This window comes from Lithohypha guttulata (assembly GCF_036872675.1).
Source record: "Lithohypha guttulata strain CCFEE 5908 chromosome Unknown scaffold_1, whole genome shotgun sequence".
Taxonomy (NCBI): Eukaryota; Fungi; Ascomycota; class Eurotiomycetes; order Chaetothyriales; family Trichomeriaceae; genus Lithohypha; species Lithohypha guttulata.
Window position 1 is genome coordinate 4,700,501 of NW_027042750.1, and position 22,033 is coordinate 4,722,533.

Genomic DNA, 22,033 nt, shown 5'->3' on the forward strand with positions numbered 1-22,033 from the left:
CGTGCCACTACGGAACGACTATCACACCCGTTCCATTCTGGCGGGGAGCCCATCGAAGAATTCCCCGAACACATAATTAGTCGTGCCGTATTGTGCGAGTCCGGCGGTAATCATTTAACATCCGACACGTTTCAACGCTCCTGCGCGAGACCTCGTATCACGTGAGACAAGATTATCGACGAGTGTTCACAGACAGGACTTGCGCATCTAAGCAAAAGACTAAGATGCAACGTTGTAGCATGATGTGGGAACATTGTCTTGGTCACAAACTCGGCCGGGTCGTCTGGAGCGTTTCAGTCTCGTTGAGGAAATCCGCCGAAGTCCATGCTTGGGCTCATCTGCTGATACAGAAAAGCACAGCCGAGACATCTGAACGGCACGCTGGTTTCCGGATACAGGAATACGAAAGACGAGTATATATTGTTACTCAAATCTATATAGTATTACAGAGGTCTGCCTATGCAGTCATGCATCGCTAATACATCTCTATCGTCCAGAGTCATAATTGCCCAAACACATAGTATACATTAACGCATACTTGTCTTTCCGTAAATAGTCATAATACGCCTTGTCGCTAAAATGCAATCATTGAGATGCGCTCGTTGTCTCATGGTAACATCAGGCCCTGGATCGGTTGAATATTTCTCGAGTCAGTAACAATATCGAGACTTTGCTTGATGGCAGCGATACGCGACGCTGTCATTTGCCTTCGTCGCTTCTGTAGTCTTCGTTTTGCTTTGGCTTGTGCTCGAGCTTTGACTGCGTCACTGGTGTCCTCGCCGAAGCGCTTCGATTGAGCATGACCTTGACCAGAGATGCCACCTACTACGCAGCTGTCGCCGTTCCAGGTAACATCGACCACCTTCTCCCACATAGCCGTGACATCAACGGTCATCTCGGCGGTGTAGTAAAGTCTGCAGTCGGCCGCTTCGTAGATGAATTGTAGTGGAGTTTGTGTTTCGTCTCCTTCTCTCAAGCCATCTCTCACATTGACCTGGCCCGAATTTCCTACTGCTCGATGATATGGAATCCAATCAGTGTCGGGATCTATGTAGTCGTACAAAGCAGTAGTGTTGAAGAAGCTAGCCTGGTCTGGTGCTAACGTATAGGTATCGGTCACCAGTTGACTTATGAAGTACCACGGATAGTTATTGGTTCCCTTCACACCACCCACGGTCTGCATATGTCTCCCGTTCGGACGTCCTCCAATGCTGACGGTCTTGATACCAATCTGTTGAGTCATCAGCTCGCTAAAAATAGCGCAGGTGCTAGCACAGTATCCATCGTAGAGGATGACTATGTTTTCGGGCTCGAAAGGACGGGTTGGAGGCAGGCCAGTACGATTACCATAACCGTTGGGCTGGACTTGGTTTGCAGGATAAATCAATGGATCCGAAAGATTCCAACGTATGACCGATGTGAAGTCGTCTCCCATAAAGGTGCTTGGAGGATTTTTATCTTGCCATGAATCAAAGTTCGTGTAGTTCACATCAACGTCAGCGCGGTAGTTGAATGGTACACCACCAGCAAAGTCGTTCCAAACCCAATTGGGAGGATCATGGTAGTCGAAAGGATAGTAGAACATCCGCTCTGAGACTGTCTCACCAATGAGATTGAAGGCTTCGTGAGACCGAAAACGGGTGGCTCCATAAGGGACGATCCCAGGAAAGAGGTTCAGGAAGAGATTGTAGCCCTGCATGATCGTACCGCCACCGTTGGCACTTGTGTCGATGACCAGCTTTGTCTTGCCAGCTTTGGAGGCCTGATCGAGGAACGAATAGACAACATTCTGGTAATCCGATGTGCCAACAAAGCTAGCAACGGCAAGCACTGCAACATCCTCGTATCCTGGCTCGTCAAGATAGTACCCTGCTACGTTGTTAAACGTCTTCGAATTTACGACTGGAGGAGGATAACCCGGCCTTGGATACACTGTCGGTGAAGTGGCAGTTGCCGGAGCACTGAATTGGATAGCATCTGCCAAGCGGTTGGACGCCGTTGAAGAGGGCAGTGGCGAGTTGACGTAATTCAGGTATAGATCGCTACCATTGTTGATATATCGAAAAGGCACTTGCACTCGTGCAAAGTTGTCGTGGGTATGTGTGCTTCCATTCTCGAATGTGAGCGATGTGGTTGGACCAGGATATATGTAGGCACCTCGACCACCACCGGCAAAAGTGCCTGGCCCTGAACCAGACGCACCCAGAGACGCTTGAGCGAGTCCGTAGAAGAGATTGTTGTACAGTGCATCAGGATCTTGAAGTGAGCCATATTGCGACCACTCCTCCAAGAATTGAATGGCTTCCTTCCCATCTATTTGTGTCACAGCGGAAGGTTTAGCAGTCCCATTGACGAAATTGGATAGCACATCCTCGTAAACATAGGGTTTTGGTGCCTCGTAACCATCAGCGGAATAGGAGATTAGAGAGACTGGTCGCCCGAAGCTGAAGATACCGTTCGCTAGAGTCGGCATATATCGAAAATGACCGTCGTGAGTGCCCTGAAACAGTCGATACAGTGCAAACTCGAACTCGTACTCGTTGGCGTATCTGCCAGCAGAAATACCAGAAACGATGTTGTCAAATTCAGCCCATACGTCAACAGCAGGCTCTAAGTAACCTTGGGGGGGGTCCTTGAGATAAGCTGTCGTGGATTGCCACTCGATGTAAGGACGTAAGCTCTGGAGCCAAATAGTGGCTGCTGGTGCATCGAGAGGCACATCGTTCAGGCACTGCCAGGCGAGGTCGGAAGGAACCTTTGGGTAGAATTCAGTGGCATTCAGATAGAGTTTTGTGATCTTTGCACATGGGTTGTTCGAGTCTGGCATCGGGACAGTCGTTGAGGTTGCTGTAGCAGGCTCCTGTGTGGACGTGGTAGTCGCGTTGGGCACAGTGAAGGTTGAGAATTGTGACTGTGGTAATGGGTTCGCAGATACTAGCTTTGCAGCTGCAGCGACGACGACCAAGACTTGCAAGAAATGCATCTTGACAGAGCCTTCCACACAGTAAGAAGCCCACTTGGACAGAATACCGAGACCTTAAAAAGACTGTACACCTTCAAAAAGTGATTCTCAATCATCGTCAAACAGAGCAAATCAGGTCTTGGCATGCGGTAGGTATCCAGGCAAGTCCGCAATGATTCGTGCCTGCCTCTCCAACGCCCAAATTAAGCTCCTTCGAGCACGACTTGGCAACTGCCAGTGTCCACTCATTCCATATGCTTCCCTGAAAGAGTTAGTTTCAAAACCTCATGTCAACCCCAGTGTTTGGCTCTTTGAATTCCGAATTGCTGTCCACAAAAATTATGGCGAACTTTTTCTGATTTTGTCCATCGACATTTGTTTCACTCAGGCCGTAACTGAAAAAGGCTGATTCAGACGACACAATGAAGATCAATTTGTAGATCATCTGTCGAGACTACGGAAGGTGGCACAGATGATCGCCTCAGGCCCTCATCCACGTGCTTCGATGCAACAACTTATACCTAAAGGGTCTGCGACCCGTCAAATCCAGTTCTGCCGCTAAACCCGTGCCGAGAGATCCCTAGTGACGGTCAAGATGGTATCATGAACGGCGTCGATCCGGCCAGGATGCAACCTGAAGAGAAAGACTGGTTAGCTTTTACCCCTTCCTAATAATTTTGCTCTGAAACCAAAAGAACACGCGGCAGTGTAACACAGTTGAACGAAACACCCGAGACAGCTCCAACAACCATCGTGTCACTCACACTACAAAGCTGTTTGACTCGCAACGCTGCGGCCACCGTGCACTGATCTTTGGCTCGGATCTGACAATGCAATCATGTTCGAGGTGGCTCTCGTTTTCGTGTATCGCCTGGCTCCCAAATTGGTGAGACCATACCGATACCATCTTGCTCACGCTCATGCTCAAACCGAAAGGACCACTGTTTTGATTGAATATGCACTTTGGACGCGATCCCGAAGACTGATTTGAAGCCGATCCCCTTTTCACCTGTAGTGTCTGCGCTCTCAATTTTGGAACTTTGACCGGTATGACAGATTGAAAGCACATTTGCTAAGATATCCTTTTTCGTTCACCTCCGCGATTATTTCTGACGGAAAGACTCGAAATTGGATAGTAGGGATGACCCAAGGTTCGAATATGGCATCGTCCGCATTCTGAATCACTTCGAAGAAGAAGCGAAAGGAATCGTCGTAAAGCTGACTGGACATTCTATGCATATAATCAGCCCAGTTTGTTCAAGAGTCGTGGTGTTACCTACGCGGTGGTAAATCCAGCCAGAGTTTGCGCGCTGCGCTGGCGATTAACTTGACCTTTGTTCTTAGCATTGGGGACGACTTTTGCAGTTCGTCCTCGTCCGCTTGATAGATTTGACCGTGTGACGTTCTGATACAGCTGAGAATATCTCTGACATCCTGCTCCGAGGTTGGTTCAACAAGCTCTTTGCCGAACAGCTGTTCGTACAGCTCAGCGATCTCTTCAGACATAATTCCTTGATCGCAGGCGAGTTGAACCTGGCTTATGATAGAATAATGACAGGTATTACCTGTGTGGAGTTTGAGAGGTTGGAGCGACGATCAGTTGTCAAATGAAGGTGAATGGCTTGCCAAGTGGCTAGTTGAATGGCAGTGAAGTTACACGAAATGCGACAAGACCTTCATTTATGTAATTTCTCTCCAGGCTTGCCATGGCGTCCTGACCTCGGACCATGCCATATGAGATGCAGCTTATCTTAGTTCCGAGTCTTCAGCCTGCGACCACAACCAGACCGCATCACTATGCAAACCAGTGTAAGAGACATGGTCGCAAGCCTTCAATCGAAGCTTAGCAGCTCTACTTCCCATGACAGGGAACAGCAGTCTAAAGCCTTGCAACACTGGCTTCACGAGATACAAAAGTACTCATGTCCTAAGCGCCGAAGCAGCACCTGACGCCAGTTATCCTAGATAGCAGCCACGTCGCTTCATCGAGATGATGATCTTCGTCGCAGCACCTGCAGGAACTCAACCAGAAACACAGGGGAGCAGTCATCATGCTCTTCACACGATCTAGATCAAGACGTACAATGTGGTGGATTGACCAGATACTGAAGAAAAGGTGAGGTGAAGAAAGAGTACAAGAGGCGCGCACGTGGCGCGCCTGCCAACGTCGCGCAGAAGAGCTATTCTTGCGTGACCGTATGTTCATTCGTTGAGCCCGCGGAGCTCCCTGAACCTGTGAACCACATCAACACGGGAATACTCGCCTGGGGCGTGATGGCCTTTTGCAGTCAGACACTTCGAGAGCGGGCACATACTGTGAGTACGCGTTCACTGTTCATTGGCTATTCTTAAAACAACCCCCGCTGCCGAGAAATGTTATGTAGTCCGCCTTACTACCATCACATAGATAGTGGATGAGGCAAAGCTCGAAGGAGAGGCATGACTCGAGAGCGCGCGGCTAAAAGCCAAACTTGCCTGTAAGATACCCTGTAACAGCCTGCCTCTTCTGCTTCGCCACAAACTTACTCACATCATCACTCCAAGTACTGCTAGCTTCTGCCGTCCTGTCCATACTATCACTCGCCAACCCCAAGTTCTCTGTTCTTTCCTGGATCTGTCTCTGCATGTATTGCCAGTAGCTCTCCTGACTAGGGTCAGGTGCAGCTTGGCGACCTGTCTTCGCAGCTTCCCTTTGCCGTTGGAACTCTGCGTCCTGCTGTGCACGCATCTCGGCCATCATGCGCTTGGAGGGTGGGCGATCAGGACCACCAATTAGGACGTCCATATCGGACGGTGTGATGTACTGCGTCCCGGCAATCCATTGAAGATTACTGATTGTTGGACGTGGAATAGGTGTTTTCGTTGGATCCCAGAGTTTGTCAGCTGAGGGTTGTAATGGTTGACCAGCTCCCCAGACAGAGGCGACTGCGAGCTCAGAGGGTCCAGTCCAGCCTACTACATCGCCAGCGGAGTTGATCTTCGCATCGGAGAAGCGCTTAATATCGAGAATGTGGTTGAGGCGTACGCTCCCTATCTCTTTGAGTGCTGGTAACGAGAAAGCTCGAGCGCAGCCGTCACCAAACAAGCCGACCAAGGCATATCCTCGTTGTTGATACTGTGTGACAGTGGCTGCATCGCAGAAGACATTGTCGAAGCTTTTTGCCGCACCTTTCGCGCTTGCGGGTCTGAAAATGTGTGCTGATGAGACGGTGGTGACGACGAGGACACCGTTTATCTTGTGACCTTGCTGCAAGCCAGCCATAGCTGGTCCTGTCGCTGAAGCAGAAGAACCGAGCTCAGCAACTATGGGCGATATCGAAACCACACGATCTTCTGCCAGGTTAACAGCTCCCACAAATTCTGCAGTGAATCGTCCGCTTTGCGAAGGCAGAATCTTGAACGTGGCTACCCTGCCTTTGTTGGTACCAACAAACATGGCTATCGATGAATAGTCTGCTCAGGTCAGTGCTTGTTAATATATTCGCTCGGGGTTCGACTTACCGTCACCGTCCAAAGTCATGATCCCAAACTCGATGACCGAAGGATGTTCTGTAGTCGAGCCATGACTCTGGCTTGGCTTTCTGCCCCGGATGGTGCCTGTAATACTACCAGACCGCTTGGCCACGAGTGAGGAGAGAAGGGCTGTATGAATTATGGCAGGACCACGAAGATCGATGACTGTTATACCACCTTGTTCGTATCCTGAAGCAAGGAAACCAACATTTGATAGTTTCATAGCTGTCACGACGCCCTGCTGATCGTTTGTGAGAGTTAAAGGCATTAAGCCTTCTCTAAGTGCTGGATCTGCTCTCTGTCTGATATCTGTCATTTGACCTGGTGCTTCGTTCTCAGAACCACCAGTTGGTGGTCTGCCAAAGTTCGGGTTCTTGTTCAATCGAAAGACCACAACCTCGCCAGACTGAAGACCGACTGCGAGCTCGCCCGTAGCGCCTGACATGGCCATTTGTGCAACATTCAAGTTGTCCCACCTGCTCACAGCGCGTGCCAAGTCAGCTTGAAGAGCACTACCATTCTCAATCTGGTCACCACTACCAACATCCCATACTCGAATTGTGCCATCAGCATGAGCTGTTTGTATTATGTTTCTGCTTTCATGTCGTTTCATGGGTTTTGTTGCCTCTCCACCACCAAGAAGAAAACCTGGACCTCGCTCTCTGAATTCTTTCATACCAAGCCATCTTGTTCGGTCCACATCTGCAAATGCAAACTTGGTGATGAATGGATGTACAGTAGATAGAGATACGTGAAGCAGATTCGTGGGCGAAATAGGATGTCCCGAAGGAAAGGAAATTGTGATCAATTCACCGGATGATAGAGTGGCAATGATTGCGATGGGATCATGCGAACCTGCAAAGTGAGGAGAAGATCTAGGGATGAGCAGAAAGTTGGTGACCTTGGCATTTGGTGGTGTAGGCAGGATGTGAATCCTCTTTGGGTTTCGGAAATGGTTGGTAAGGACATCCCACGACGAAGTCTGATAGACTGGAGTGAGTCCAAGATCGATGAAGGTGAGTCCAGGAGCTACTGCAGTAGCTGACTGGCCTCCAACGAGTAGTATGCCTGTGTCATCTGGATTGTCTTTCGAGCACCAAGCAATCTTTGCATAACTGTTGGAAACACTTGCAGTGAGAGCATCGGCGCGCTTAGCGGAACCAGTACTGGGTAGGTTCACAGCGACATCTTCCACGGTTCTAGCCTCCAAGACGCGGCCGTCACGAAGATCCCAGAAAACGAGGCTCGTGTCTTCGTGCGCAGTGAGAACGAAAGTGCCGGTAGGGTGCCAAAGAGCATGAGTAAGACTGGGTGCTCGCGCTTGAGTGGCGTTTCTTGCATCTTGGTTACCACCAGGAGCCCCAGATGGTAGCTCATAGTGAAAGTACTTTGTTGCCTTGTTTTGCTTGAAAGAGTATATCACAGCTCCTTCGGAATAACCAATCAGTAGAGATCCGATGTCCTTGGGATGCAATTGGAGCGAGACGATTGATACAATCTTGGCCCTAGGATCTCTCTCGCGCCAGAGGTTGGGTATTCGAAAGGGAGTCATATGCTCGCGGTCGAGGTCATACGCGACGATGTCCCCTGTTTAATGTCAGCCATAAACTCGGAACGTGGAGTAGCGGCACGTTACCATTTTGCAATCCCGTCAGGCAGTAGTCCAAACTTGGATCTGTCAACAACGCAGTAACACGTCCAGGCGGTGCATATGTCGCGATTCGCTTCCGTGAGCCCAGATTAAATATGGTCACATCGTTCTTGCTATCAAGTACAACAAGCTTGTCACCACAAAACTGTATTTCCTGAACAGAAGCTCTCTTTTGCAGGTTAAACGTCACACACACTCGTCTCTGCCCATAGATATATATTTGACCAGGACCGAACTGAGAGTCGTTGGTACCCACAGCGAGTAATGACTGAACAGGCTCGTGGGCCAGTGCTGATACTTGCGAATTCACACCATATCGAGCGAGCTGGATAGTTAGCTATATGGATGTAACCGACCTTACCGTGCGCTTACATCGTCGAGCATAAAGAACTCAGAAGATATGCCGTGGGACAGATCATTCTGCACACCTGCCTGCTTACCACGCAGGAAATGCGCCATGCTAGGCCCTACACTGCAAGATTTTCGAGAGCAGAAGTAGGTGAGTTCATGAGAAACCAGGTAAGTCCACTGAGTTGTTCGACAGATACATGGCAAGTCTTGTCGAGTACCGCAACGTAGTGGAAGAGTGCGCATGCGCGTCCTCCAAGGACTCTTGGTGTCTCGAGTGGTCGTGATTGCGTTATATGCGCTGCTGTAGTGTCGTAGTCTGACCACCAGGTCTCTACGGTCGAACAGAATCGCACACGTAGGACACAATATATTCATTTGGTTTGCAGCTTGTATCAATTCAAATGTGCATCAAAACTACTGTACATAATTCCTGCGAGATCTGAACTGATGCCTCTTCGGACGACGTAAACATTCCAGTCTATTCTATTCTTCGAACATGCTTAGACCGCAATGTCTTATGTTGTAGTGCCACCATTTGCACTGGCGCACTACCATGCCGTTATGCTTCATTCTTCGCCGCTCATAGTCCCCGATCAAAAGACTAGCGAATAGATTTTAAACTCTCTCTCTCGATCTCCAGCTTGGCTAGCACGAGGGAGGATTGTGGTCCGGCGTCCCAAAACCCCGAGAACTTACTATTCTCGGAACCGGACCATTATCACTCCTGTCCGCAGTGCCAGGAGCGTTGGGAGAACATCATACTAGTATTCACCCCGGACTCCATTCAGCATCATCGTGGTCAATTCCCTGACCAGCTTTTCCCGACCTCTTTTTACAATTCACCCTGACAATTCATGCCTTTCCAAGAGTCAATCCTTGATATTCAACCGTTAGGCCAGGAAACCGCTTACAGTTTTGTATTTGACCCGCAGGATTCGAGGCTTCGGCCCGCGGGTGTGTCTCAAGTGAGTGACTATGAGTCAGCCATGATGAGGCAGCAGACCCGGACGTGATCCATTCGAGGAGGGACAACTCCTCAGAAGTGTGGTAGAAGTTGGCTTCGCGCTATTCGGAGGTAAGGAAAACGATGAGCTGCGTAATTCTCTGCACGCCTAAATCGTTCCTCGAGCTGTTGTGAATAGCTTGGGAAATCATCGCAATCCGGTGTGTCAGTCGGGTGGTGCCATCGTGGAGGCCTATTTTGCTCGTGGTCTTGTTGAAATCGTGCTGAATAATCTCTGAAAAGATTCGTCTGAGCAGCTAAGGTTTCGTGTCAGAATCAATAGAGCTTAGTTGGACAGATCGTGAAAATCTAGGATGCCAATATTTGGCTCACGAGAACTTGGTCATATGTATTTTTTGTTGGGGTCAAGTGAGTCAAGCAGTTCCAGAGTCTTCTCATAGCCAGCAAAGACGATGCCTCCACTCAACACCAGGCGACCTAGTCGTGGAGTTGCACCACTCCACAAAGTCAAAATACCTTCATTCTTGAATATCGACCAGCCACATTGTATACTGTTTTTGTATAGCTTCTTTGCCTCGAGACTCTGCATTCGCGTCTTGACAGTATCGATAGGCTGAGTGGAATAGACTGTTACAGCTCCGGCGATGGCCCCCAAACCGAAAGTACTGACAGTTCCTAATCGTTCTCCAGGCGATGTGTAGGATTCTGCGGCTTGCTTCAACCAGGTGTATGTGCTGAAGCGCACAGCGCTGTTGGCAGCTTGTCTTGCAGTCGTGGGAACGAAGCCCTTGAAAAAGCCTCGAATGCCTTGCTCACGTGCGATCACCGAGGAGCCGTGTAAGAAGCCATTCATCCGTGGCTGGGCCCTTTTCCGGTCGTCTATCAGCTGCGTCTTTATGCTCTCGAAAGGAGTTACTGCAAGCAGAGATTCTGTAAAGCCTGCGCCAAAGCCTGCAACAACAGTTCTCGGGCCTGAGAGCTTCCCACTTTCATCAACAAGCAAACTTTTGTAGAAGTCGAACGACACAAAACGAACACCAGCTTTGATCGAGTTGCCGATAATCAATGTAGTGCAACCTGCATACCATTCCTTCGACGGGAACTTAGGCCATGGAAGCTTCTTAGAATCTGGTAATCTCTGGTTGAGTTGTGACCTTGTCTTTGCGAACTCAAAAGGGTAGGTGATTGCTATCTCGACAGCACCTGCTGTTGATCCAGCAATGATCGAGCGTAGCACACTTGGCTAGAGTCCTGGTCAGTCATTCATTCACGCCGCACTGGTCCAGCACCAGCACTCACCTTGGCTTTGCCTGGCTCTTGAGCAGCCACCGACATGATAGTTGTCGTGTGATTGTACTACTGAAGAGCCTGCTAGCTTCACTTAGCGACCGTCAGGCCTGAAAAAGTGACGGCCGATTGTGGCAGACGGTTCATTATCGGCCGATATCATGCCTTGATGCCTGACTGTGACGCGCTTCGAGTGCAACCCGCAACGCGTCGCGCCTGCCAAAAGTGTCGATCAACATTTGCTCCACCTCTGCCTGTCTTCCTGATTAATGTAGAATCCTCCAATGTCTTGCATCTGGCCTTGATTTCGCGCATCTTATCGACTATGTCTACCCGTAAACGGCCAGCACGGGTAGACACTGAGGACGAGGACGATTCAGCTGCCAGCTCAGTCTCAGAAGACACAAGTTCTCTTCCTGGATCTGATGGTCGCAAGCGTCGTCGCATAAGTCGTGACTCAGACACTACTCCCGAACAGAACCCCAATCTTCGAATACAAGATTATGAAGAGTTGGAAGAGGATTCGGAAAGTTTAGACGAGGAGGACGTCGAACAACAGGCTACACAAGCAGTCCAGGAAAAAAGGGTTCGTGATAAAAGAGCTCGCCAAAGTGGTGTAGCCAATGCAGCCAGAGACTATGGTATTCTGGAGTCTGTCGTTATCCACGACTTCATGAACCACCATTATTTCGAATTTCTGTTCGGCCCTTTGATCAACTTCATTACAGGCAAGAACGGCTCGGGCAAGAGTGCCGTATTGACTGCTATCACCCTGTGTCTAGGAGGTAAAGCCGCATCCACCAACAGAGGCAAAGGCTTGAAGTCTTTTATTCGACATGGCTGCGAACGAGCTCGAATCATTTGCAAGATCAAAAATCAAGGCTCCGGCGCATATCAACCAGAAGAGTATGGGGACTCAATATCTATAGAACGACACTTTTCAGCGAACGGTACAAGCGGTTACGTGATCAGATCTGCCAGCGGGCGCAAAGTATCTGATAAGCGACTTGATCTGGACCCGATACTGGACCATTGCGGTTTACAAGTCGATAACCCGCTCAATGTTTTGTCACAAGACAACGCAAGACAATTTCTCGGCAGCGCGAAGCCAGCCGACAAGTACAAGTTCTTCATCAAAGGCGTGCAACTCGAACAGCTGGACGAAGACTATCGACTTCTGGAAGACCGACTATTCACGATACAGCAAAAGTTGGACAAGAAGAAAGAGGACGTGACAGTGCTCGAGAATATAAGGAACAACAAAATCAGGCTTCGTGAGCAGGCAAGAAAGACAGATGGGTTAGTAGCCAAAATGCGCGAGCTGCGTCGACAATGCGCTTGGGCTCAAGTGAGGGATCAGGAGGCCAAACTTGTTGAATACGACGTTGAAATGACCAAACAAGATGAGCTCATTCGGACTGCTCAGCTTGAGGTTGATGAGTATGACACAAACTATCAGGATGCCACCACTCAGCACGAAGCGACTAAAATCGCTCTCGACGAAGCTAAGGCGGCGTTCAACGCCGCTGAAGGCGAGAAGCGTGAACTGAAAGTCCTCTACGAGGAAGCTAAACGAGAAGCCATGGCAGCCCAACATGAAGAAAGGGCCGCGAAAACCACGTTGGCGCAGAAGGTCAAAGAGAAGAAGAATACTGAGGGCCAGATAGCCGAAGAGGAACGGCGCCTGGATGAGCTCAACGGTGGTGGAGCTGCTCGCCGTCGAGAGGAACGCACGCTTGCTCAAGCAACCGCGCAGCAAGCACGTACTGAGCTAGAAGCGCATAAGGCAGGCAGGCAAGAAGTAGAAAGGAACAGGCAAATCAAAGGCGCTGTTGTCAATGAGAAGGCAGGAATCATGAATGCAGCTCAAAGGAAGATCAACGAGATCGAAGAGAGTTTAGGCAAGCTCCAGAATATCAATGCAAATAATCAGCACAGAGCTTTTCGACGCAACAACGAGCAATTGGAACGACTGATTGGTCAAGAGACTCGATGGCAACATAAGCCCTTGGGACCACTGGGCCGCCACGTGAAATTGCTAAAGCCAGAGTGGTCATCGGTTCTCGAGAGCATGTTCGGTAAAACATTGAGCGGTTTCCTGGTCTTTAGCAGACACGATTTGAATCTATTGAGCGACCTCAAAAGGCGAGCCGCCTGTGATGCTGAAATGTTCCTCCTAACTGATAGAAAAGACTTCAACGTCAGAGAGCCAGATGAGCAATTTGTGACAATCCTCAAAGTACTTGAGATCGACAATCAGGATGTGAAAAAGCACCTGATCATTCAGCATGTCATTGATCAACACATACTCGTCCCTAACTTGGATGATGCGACGAGAACCATGTACGACTCCGGTCGACTGCGATGCGTCAGAGGATGCTTTGCCTTCAATCCTCATGACCCACAAAAAGGACACCTTTTACGATATGGTGCCGGTGATGGTGCTAGCCAAGATCCCGTTCTGGCTTACCGTGGTCTGCCTCGCATGAAAGGAGACATAGAGGCCACAATAGCCATAAAAAGAATAGCTCTGCGAGATGCTCAGGATGATCTAGCAACGGCAAGAAGAGCTTGGACCGAAGCTCGTGTTGAAGTCGTCAAAGCCGATGCCGCTGTCAAAAAATGGCAGAAACGTTTAGAGGAATTGAACATAGCAGCACAAGAAGCTGATGATAAAGTCCAAGTCTTAGACGGTCAGATCAGCAACGATAGTGTGGAAGGAGGCAAGCTGAGTGCATTGAGGGATGGTCTGAAAGAAGTCGAGGAGTCAAGGCAATTAGCTGAAGACCAATACAAAGATGCCGTAATTGCCCGCGATACGAAGCAAAAGGCAATGCATGAGCGAAACCAACGTATGAATGCGTACGATACGACTCTGCAAGAGCTCCAACATGCCTTCAATGAAGCTGAGCGACAGCATCGATTAGCCGACCAAAACAAGGCAAACACACTCCTTACCAAGAATGGAAAGGAAGCAGTCCTGGCGGATACACAAAAAGGACGCCAAGAACTTGTTGACGACAAAGCAGAGGCTGAAGCACACCTTCAAAACATCATAGCTCAAGCTACCGAGAAAGTTGGCAACCGAATTCATGTGCCAGACAGGTCAACGAAAAGCCTCTTCGAGAAACATGAGGAGATGAAGAAAACCCACAGGCAATGGCAGCAGCGAATTGGTATCTCCGTCGAGGATGCTGAAAGAGCAGCGGCAGAGGCAGAAATAAACTGTAATCGAGCCGAAGTCGACCACAAGCAGCTCGAAGAGACGCAAAACATGCTGCAAACATCCCTCGACGACCGCAGAGCTAGATGGAGACTATTTCGTCAATTCATCTCCGCACGTGCACGCGTTACATTCGTTGCCCTTCTTTCCGAGCGTGGCTTCCGAGGTGAACTGCTCATCAACCATGCAAAAAGGCTGCTAGATCTTCGTGTTGAGCCAGATATCACCAGACGAAACGCTGCTGGTCGTTCCGCAAACACTCTCTCCGGCGGTGAGAAGTCCTACGCTCAGATCTGCATGCTGCTCGCTATCTGGGAGGCCATGGGCAGTCCGCTGAGATGTCTTGACGAATTTGACGTGTTCATGGACAACGTCAACAGAAGCACAAGTATAAGGATGATTCTCGACGCCGCCCGGCAGAGTATTGGCAGGCAGTACATTCTAATATCTCCTGGCGCCAAGGAGGATATTCCTCAAGACCACGATGTACGAGTGCAGGAACTTGCACCACCTGAACGAGGACAGCAGACTATTGAGGAGAGTAGAGGAGGACGAAGACGGGCTGGTGCTGCAGCAAATGGTGACTAGGAATGATGTTGACAAAGGCTCACCTCGTTCTTTTAATGCTTACAAGGATCTATGTTACTATGCGTATAGCTGAATCGCGCTTCTTTTATTACGGATACAGCAGGAAAGGGGGAAAGAGCTTGGCGGCATAGTTTTATTGATACCCTGTTCATAGCATGATCGTTCTTGTACAATTTCCAGTATGATGCGTTTCACTTCTCTCGATGTACTCTGTTGCTCAAGCGTAAGTGACCGGTAGTTCATGATAGCCGGGTCTATTTGGTCTCGAAGATCCATTTCGTTTTGGAGACGTTAGGCGACTTACGGAATACTTGACCCAAGACACTTACCTCAGTATCCGACTGAAAACACTCAGTGAAACTATCACTCCTGATTTCGCCGCTGGAACATGTTTCGAAAGGTTGAACCTAATGCATGAAGGCCGCGGTTCAAGCCCTCGTTCAGAGTTCCATATGCTTATCAGAACCGAGCCCAGTGTACCCATGAGACAGGAGTCAAGACTCACTTCGGCGCATCAGTGAGCAACACATATCGCACTCCCATATCTCTTTTCCTTGTCACTTTCCCATCTGCATCTTTATCTACGACCCAGATATATTGGCTGCCAAACATCGATCCTCTTCCGTCCTCGTCTTCGACAGGGATGAACATCCTGCCTGGCGCTCTTAATTGGTCGATGAGTTTATCGTGGATCTCAGCGGCTGCTGCACCGACGTGAATTGCATCGTACGGTCCACCTTCCGCATAGCCTTTCCTCCCATCACCTGTCACGAATTCCACTCTCCCATTGTCCAGTAACCTTCGACCCTCTTCGGATTTTCGCATGTTCGATAGCGCAAGTTCAGTAAGTTGTGGTATGTGATCGATGCCCACTACCTTCCCTTCTCCCTTGCCTTCACTGCCACAAACCAGGTTCGCCATGACATGCGTCAGATAACCACTACCAGAGCCGATATCTAGTACCTTTGCGCTCTTGTTCTCTGGCATGAACGGGAGTAAACTCTCGCACGCGCTAGCATGCATATGTGGTGCTGATATTGTGGCGGAATACCCGATGGGTTGTGGAGAGTCTTCGTATGCTGCAGCAGGTGCATAGTGAGCACGGTCTACGCTTGTCATCGAAGCGCGGACGCGTTCAGCCGTGATCAGTTGAGCTTTGTAGAGGTTTGAGATGAGCTCGGCATTGGTGCGCCCAGAGCAGCGCCAGGCCATCTTGGCGGTACGGTGTCGTGACTGTGTGTTACCCGTTGTGACTATGGTTGGATCAACCCAAGATAGAAAGCCGAGTGAGCAGTGTCTAGGGAGGTCGAGTCCGCCAATCCCAATGACTTGTTGCCTGACTAGTAATGGTATAAATATGGCTATGAGCAAGATTAAAGTCACGTTTAGGGCCCTGATCATTCAACGAGATCGTTGTTTGTAGCTTCTGGATCAAAGAACCAGATAGTCGAACAGAATTGTGCCTGTTTATCACCAAAGCTGATTGCGTTTGAGGCTGTAATAGAGGGAACGAACGTGGTAGGTCGGAAATGGGTGGAGGTGGAGTGGAGGTGAAGTGGGGAGCAAGTATGACGCAAGCTACATGTTAATCCGGGGCAAAAACGACCTACAAACCCCCTGAGAATGAATTAATCTGTCCACCTGTTCAACGGATTTGAAGCAAGCTCATCAGATAATCAGTCTTTACGCATGGCTTTTAGTGACAGAGTCAGTGAGTGAAATGCAGCACCAACAGCAGCAGGGAGCGCGGTCGTACGAGAGAAGAAGCTGATTCTTGGTTCTTGAGCATGTCTTGGATCAGCTCACACCGCAGTCAATGTTATTGTATGTCAACCAAAGCATTACGGCAGATTCTCTTGAGCTCCTCCGCATTCTCTAGACCAACTGATACGCGCACCAGATCTGGATCTACACCCATACTTCTGGCCCAGTCTAGCTCGTTGTAGTGCGCAATTAGGACAAAAGGACAAGAGAGCGTAAAGTTCGTGCCAAGACTTGGTCCTTTCTGTATTTGCAGGTTGTCGAAAAATTGGTGAGCGTGTTCTGGATTGTGGAAAGTCACTGAGAAAAGCCCACCATAACCTCCGTCGGTAGTCTTGCATGCATCGTAGTATTTTCGAGACGGCACAAGAGCTGGATAATAGACCTCTTTCACCAAGGACGATTTTTGCAACTCGTTGGTCATGATTTCGGCATTGGTATTGATCCGTATTATTCTTCCAATATAATCTCTCGAGTTGCGTTCCATGAATATCGCATCGACCGCCCAGTAATCGTCTTCGTACTGTTGGTCGAATTGCTGCTTGAAGTCTGAGTAGAGATTAGACTTGGAATTGAGGACAAGACTGCCGCCCATGACGTTGCTGTCACCACTGAAAATTTTCGTTAAGCTGCTGACGATGATGTCTGCATATGGTAGGACATTAATGTTGATGTAGTTGCCCACGGTCTCGTCTATCACCACAGCAAAGTCGTACTTGTCCGCCAGCTGCCTTATACGTGCAAGGTCAGGTGATCTGAGTAAAGGATTGCTTGGGAATTCTGTAAACAGGGACGCAAAGCGTTCACCACTTTCGAGACGTCTTTCGAGGTCATCGAGATCTTCTTCGACACCTTTCCCATAGAAAAGTGCCCCAGGACCCCATTTTTCAAGCACCTTTAGTGTGTCAATATAAGGGAAGCCGAAACAAATGCTGCGTAGTCTCTGTCCCGTTCGCTTTTGAGAGATTGCCATAGCCGATTGATGCGCTTCAAAGATAGAGCTCATGCCAGTTGGATATAGGTAGACGTCGCTCTCAGATACATTTCTCAGCCTTGCTTCTGGTACATCCAGCTGCTGTTCTTCCTGTTTTTGATCGGAATTTGAGGCTTCAAGGCCATCTTCGAGCTCAACGTTCGTCGTCAGACAGCCAGCAATCCTTCTCCTGACGGCAAGTTTCGCCTTGGTTGCTAACTGAGCATTGAGATTCCTGCCGAAGCGCTCCTCGACAAACTGTGCAAAGTCTTGTGATTCGGCATGTCCGTTGGTTTTAGCGCCGTTCGTCGCAGGCAGCTCGTCGGGATAGCTGAAGCTGTGCTGTGAAGCGCCCCTTTGATATCGTTTTGGACCCTTGCTGAACAAGTCGTGATGCGACGAATTTTGAGGACTGTGAGAAGGTGCTACTCTCAAAAAGCCTTCCCTAAGGGCTTGCAAACAAAACTCTCCTCTCCTACTCGATACGCCAAGACCAGTATGTTGCCACACTTGCTTTGCTGTTGGATATCCTTCTGCTGGATAGAAACAGCAGGAGAGATTCGAAAGCACATACCCAACAGCTTTACCTTTACTGTCGTCTGGCTCTAGATGAAGAAGGCGCACTCCATCCAGCTCCGGTCGCTTGTCACGGAAGAAGTCGTAGCATCTTCGAGCTGCCCTTCTCGATGGGAACAAAGTGACTCGTTCGCCCTCCTTGCCATACTGACTGAGCACTTCCCTTTCCAATTCCTGGATAGTAAGATGAACGAAGAAGCGTGGATATCCTGTCTGCATGGCCGAGATCACCCAGTCTTCACCTTCTTCGTAACCAACATTTGCTTTCCATGTCGGCAGTGAGACACTCACAGCCTAATGTATGTATGGTTAGCGTCCGGGGCAGATTCTGACCAGAAAGGGGCACTCACATGAGGCGTATCGGGCACTGGTTGGCCTACAGGAGCGATCATACTGCCCACTTGTCTGCTATCGAGATGTGTGCGTATGCGAGACCGAGGTTGACAATGGAGGGCTTGTTATTGAATAAAGGCCGTGAATATCTGGTTGTGTAACAAGTTGCCGCCTCACAAACAGCTTCTCGAACTTTTTCGTCTCACAAGGCCGAATTGCGGCGACGACTTTCTGATGGAGTTACTACTACCGAAGTTGTTCCGACAGAACTTCCCTGTCCAAAAAAATTAATAGCTGATAGATACCTTGAAATTGTTTAGCCACTCAGTGTTCGCAATCATGTCAGTCAGAAAGCCAAGACGGACAAATGGGCATGTTTTCAAGCGCAGGAAGCTGAGCCACGATTCTAGCGATGAACGGGAATCATCTGTAGAGTCTGCTGCTTCCTTAGACAATGTGGAAGATGGAGATCCCAGCAACGATGAGGGAGCCGCAGTCACAAGCAACCATGCGGACAAGACCTCCCAGATTGCTGTAGACTTACCAGTACAGTTACGGCACTCGAGGATATCACGAGTCGCACAAGGCTCAACGACGTCGCCTGGAGATTTACAGATGCAGGTGTCGAACCTGCTGAACGATGTCAGGCTTGATCATGATAGTGTAACGAAGCAAATGAGACCGACCACCAACATGCTTGTTGAAGTTCTGAAAGAGGTGCCCTCGCAGCAACCAATGTCATTAGCACAGGCTCAAAGTTTTTCTCAGAAGAATCTGCGCATCACAATACCATGGTTTCAAAGACCTGCTACTGACGTCAAGTATACCTTTTCGTTTGTTGCGCCGACGAGAGTCACTCTTGCAGGCTCTTTAGCACAAAGATTGTCAACGAAGAAGCAGCCCAGGAAGCTTGTTCTGATGCCTGAGATGCCAGCTGAGATGTTTCACGAAAAGGATTATCTAAACTATCGAGCTGTTCACAAGAGAGCTTTCTATCTTGCTTGTATAGCTTCGCATATTCAAAAAAAGACAGGTAAGGAATTTGACATGAACTTCGCCTATTCGGACGACTGCGAATTTGTTCCAGTCATTCGTCTTACCGAAAACTCCAGCGAGCGACCATTAATTTTCGAAGTTTGTCCAGTCTTTCCTTCTACACTCGGCTTGAAGGAGAAGATGACTCCAATGCATAACTGTTTGAGAAAGGAAGACTTATCTAACGATATCGCAAATACTACGCCTGCCTACAACAGCTGCGTCCGATACCTAACTTCCACAAAGCCTTGGCAGGAGCTGGTGGAAAGTGTTATTACAAAAGCCGAAAACTATTGTGACGCCTGCTATCTCGGGTCAGTCTGGTTGCAGCAAAGAGATATGTCGAGTGATCAGGCTCAGGGTGGCTTCGGTCTGGAAGAATGGGCCGTCCTATGCGCTCTACTTCTCCAGAGTGGTGGTCACCAGGGCCGTCCTTTATTTTCACCACGATATAGTGCTCTGCAGCTGTTCAAGGCGATGTTGCAAGTCTTGGGTGGAAGAGACATGTATGAACCACTGCTTCTACGGGGTAATGTCAACCTGAGGAAGTCGGATTTGCCCATTATCTACGACGCCGACACTGGTGTCAATATCCTGTATAAGATGACGCCATGGTCATATGAGCGCTTAAAGCACCATGCAACAGTGTCTCTTGCCGCCGTCAATTCGAAGAAGACTAACGGCTTTGAGGCAACCTTTGTGACTAAAGTGTCTGAGACGAGCCTGGAATTCGAGCAAAGCTACACAATTGACCTTACAGACTCTTCACAGAAATCACACGATACCCCCCAACGTATACACAGCATACTCAGAAAGGGATTCAGCGATAGAGTGAGGTTGCTTCACCTGCAAACTGATTCGAAGCCTGGTTGGAAGATCACCTCCTCAGCACCATCGACAAGTCCTGCAAAAGTAGTCGTTGGACTTTTGATCAACTCGGAAGCTGCCCTGCGCTTTGTGGATCATGGGCCCTCGGTCGAAGACAAGGAGGCAGCCGAAGACTTTCGACAATTTTGGGGAGAAAAAGCCGAGCTTCGCAAATTCAAGGACGGAAGCATTAACGAAAGTTTAGTGTGGTCCAAAGATTCTTGCGTGCTCGAGCAGATCGTCAAGCATCTGCTGCTAAGACACCTGAAGATAGCGCCAACGAACATCAAGATTAGTCCCTATGTCCAGAAGTTGCAGTTGAGCGATGCTGTCCCTGCCGATGAGGCATTTACCGTCATCAACACTAAGCTGCAAGCATTGGTGTCAACTCTTCATCACCTCGATGGTTTACCACTACCAATTCGGTCAGTCAATGCTGCAAGCGAACTGGTGCGCTCAACTTCCTTGGCCCCGCCACTCGAACCTGGATTTGCGCAGCCGGTTGACCTCGTCATACAGTTTGACACTTCAGGTCGCTGGCCAGATGATCTTCGTGCAATACAATACACAAAAATAGCTTTTCTAACCAAGATTGGTGACCTGTTAACACAGCATGATCGTACTTGGGAATGCCGCGTAGGTCTAGAGAACACATCTTCATCCAGCCTTGGAACGCACAATAATTGCTTTCTCGACATCAAGCAACCATCTCCGACACCTCAGCTTCCTCCCATCATCTTCCGTCTCCGTATCTACCACGAGCGCGAACTCCATCTCATCCAGCAAGCCCTGTCCACCAAAGCCTTACTCAGCCAACCCCTCCGTGATCCCTACCAATCCGCCCTTCAAACCCAGAAGCAAACCCTCGCTCGCGTCAACCACACAACCGCAATTCGCTCCTTCAGCACCACTTTCCCAACCCTCTCAGCCACGACTCGCCTCCTCAAACGCTTTCTCTCCGTCCATCACTTAATGCCACACATCCCTGGCGAAGTTGCTGAGATCATAGCCTGCGACGTTTTCCTAAACCCAGCACCATGGTCAACCCCAGGCACAAGCACCACCGCATTCACACGATGTCTTCACTTCCTCTCACGCTGGGACTGGAGCGCCGAACCACTGATCATCGACCTCAGTCCAGCACAGGACATGACATTGCAACAGCGACAAGAGCTCGAGACTCGCTTCATGGCATGGCGGAAGCTAGACCCGAACATGAACTCTGTCGCTTGGTTCATAGGAACGAACCTCGATAACACCGGCGTCGTCTGGACGCAAGGCTTAGCCGGCCAGGACCCTAAACCGCCCAGAGTAGTAGCGGGTCGCTTGACAGCACTAGCAAGCGCGGCTCTCCAACTTATGAAGAGCGCGGATCAACGAGAAGACAAACTCATGACACAGAGTGATTGGGATGACATCTTCACCAGTTCCTCGGAAGATTTTGATTTCGTAATACACCTGAAAGACTCTGTCGCCAATGCTGCTCGAAGATCTCAGAAAGCGAACAAAGAAGGCAAATTCAAAAATCTACAGCTCGCGAATATGGTGGATGTTGATACGACTGGTATCGATACTGCGACGTCGTATCTTGAAGACCTACAGCACAGCTTTGGGAATGTAGCTATCTTCTTTCATGGTGGGAAGTATAGCGGAAGTACTGTGATTGGCGGATTGTGGAGGCCGCATGTACGACCTGGAGTGGCGAGGGCGTTTAAGATCAGATTGGGCATGAGTACTGTGCCGTATGAGGCGGGAGATGTGCAAGGAGAAGATGAGGAAGGTATATGTACTGCGAATACCGAGGGCATGCTAGCTGAGATGGGGATGATTGGGGAGGGTATTGTGTCGAAGATTACTCGGAAGCAGACGTCGTGATCTACAAGTGGTCCTGAGAAGCCGCAGCTAACAAAGAAGATATTGGTTGACGCTCAGTACCCGTCTAAATGCTC

The 22,033-nt window shown here is 49.4% G+C and overlaps 8 protein-coding genes across 8 annotated transcripts; 2 read left to right on the forward strand and 6 right to left on the reverse strand.

The window, feature by feature from the left end:
• Nucleotides 1–607: 607 nt before the first annotated feature.
• On the reverse strand, nt 608–2,983 carry LTR64_001729 (uncharacterized protein; the record flags this gene model as incomplete). The annotated part of the gene is made up of 1 exon (XM_064896108.1): nt 608–2,983. One exon carries the CDS (start codon nt 2,981–2,983, stop codon nt 608–610), a length of 2,376 nt encoding a protein of 791 aa, XP_064758795.1.
• A 1,005-nt stretch (nt 2,984–3,988) lies between these two features.
• LTR64_001730 (uncharacterized protein) lies at nt 3,989–4,468 on the reverse strand (the record flags this gene model as incomplete). The annotated part of the gene is made up of 2 exons (XM_064896109.1): nt 3,989–4,193; nt 4,239–4,468. 2 exons carry the CDS (start codon nt 4,466–4,468, stop codon nt 3,989–3,991), a joined length of 435 nt encoding a protein of 144 aa, XP_064758796.1.
• A 952-nt stretch (nt 4,469–5,420) lies between these two features.
• On the reverse strand, nt 5,421–8,585 carry SRO7 (Lethal(2) giant larvae sro7; the record flags this gene model as incomplete). Its single annotated transcript, XM_064896110.1, has 4 exons — nt 5,421–6,415; nt 6,464–8,062; nt 8,112–8,451; nt 8,499–8,585. The coding sequence occupies 4 exons, from the start codon at nt 8,583–8,585 to the stop codon at nt 5,421–5,423; spliced, it is 3,021 nt and encodes a 1,006-aa protein (XP_064758797.1).
• A 1,238-nt stretch (nt 8,586–9,823) lies between these two features.
• Nucleotides 9,824–10,776, reverse strand: LTR64_001732 (uncharacterized protein; the record flags this gene model as incomplete). The annotated part of the gene is made up of 2 exons (XM_064896111.1): nt 9,824–10,684; nt 10,741–10,776. 2 exons carry the CDS (start codon nt 10,774–10,776, stop codon nt 9,824–9,826), a joined length of 897 nt encoding a protein of 298 aa, XP_064758798.1.
• Nucleotides 10,777–11,053: 277 nt separating this feature from the next.
• On the forward strand, nt 11,054–14,539 carry smc6 (Structural maintenance of chromosomes protein 6; the record flags this gene model as incomplete). The annotated part of the gene is made up of 2 exons (XM_064896112.1): nt 11,054–11,634; nt 11,701–14,539. The coding sequence occupies 2 exons, from the start codon at nt 11,054–11,056 to the stop codon at nt 14,537–14,539; spliced, it is 3,420 nt and encodes a 1,139-aa protein (XP_064758799.1).
• A 501-nt stretch (nt 14,540–15,040) lies between these two features.
• Nucleotides 15,041–15,751, reverse strand: LTR64_001734 (uncharacterized protein; the record flags this gene model as incomplete). The annotated part of the gene is made up of 1 exon (XM_064896113.1): nt 15,041–15,751. The coding sequence occupies one exon, from the start codon at nt 15,749–15,751 to the stop codon at nt 15,041–15,043; it is 711 nt and encodes a 236-aa protein (XP_064758800.1).
• Nucleotides 15,752–16,358: 607 nt separating this feature from the next.
• Nucleotides 16,359–18,241, reverse strand: STR2 (Cystathionine gamma-synthase; the record flags this gene model as incomplete). The annotated part of the gene is made up of 3 exons (XM_064896114.1): nt 16,359–17,685; nt 17,848–18,143; nt 18,200–18,241. The coding sequence occupies 3 exons, from the start codon at nt 18,239–18,241 to the stop codon at nt 16,359–16,361; spliced, it is 1,665 nt and encodes a 554-aa protein (XP_064758801.1).
• A 280-nt stretch (nt 18,242–18,521) lies between these two features.
• Nucleotides 18,522–21,959, forward strand: UTP22 (U3 snoRNP protein; the record flags this gene model as incomplete). Its single annotated transcript, XM_064896115.1, has 2 exons — nt 18,522–19,215; nt 19,270–21,959. The coding sequence occupies 2 exons, from the start codon at nt 18,522–18,524 to the stop codon at nt 21,957–21,959; spliced, it is 3,384 nt and encodes a 1,127-aa protein (XP_064758802.1).
• Between the last annotated feature and the right edge of the window lie 74 nt (nt 21,960–22,033).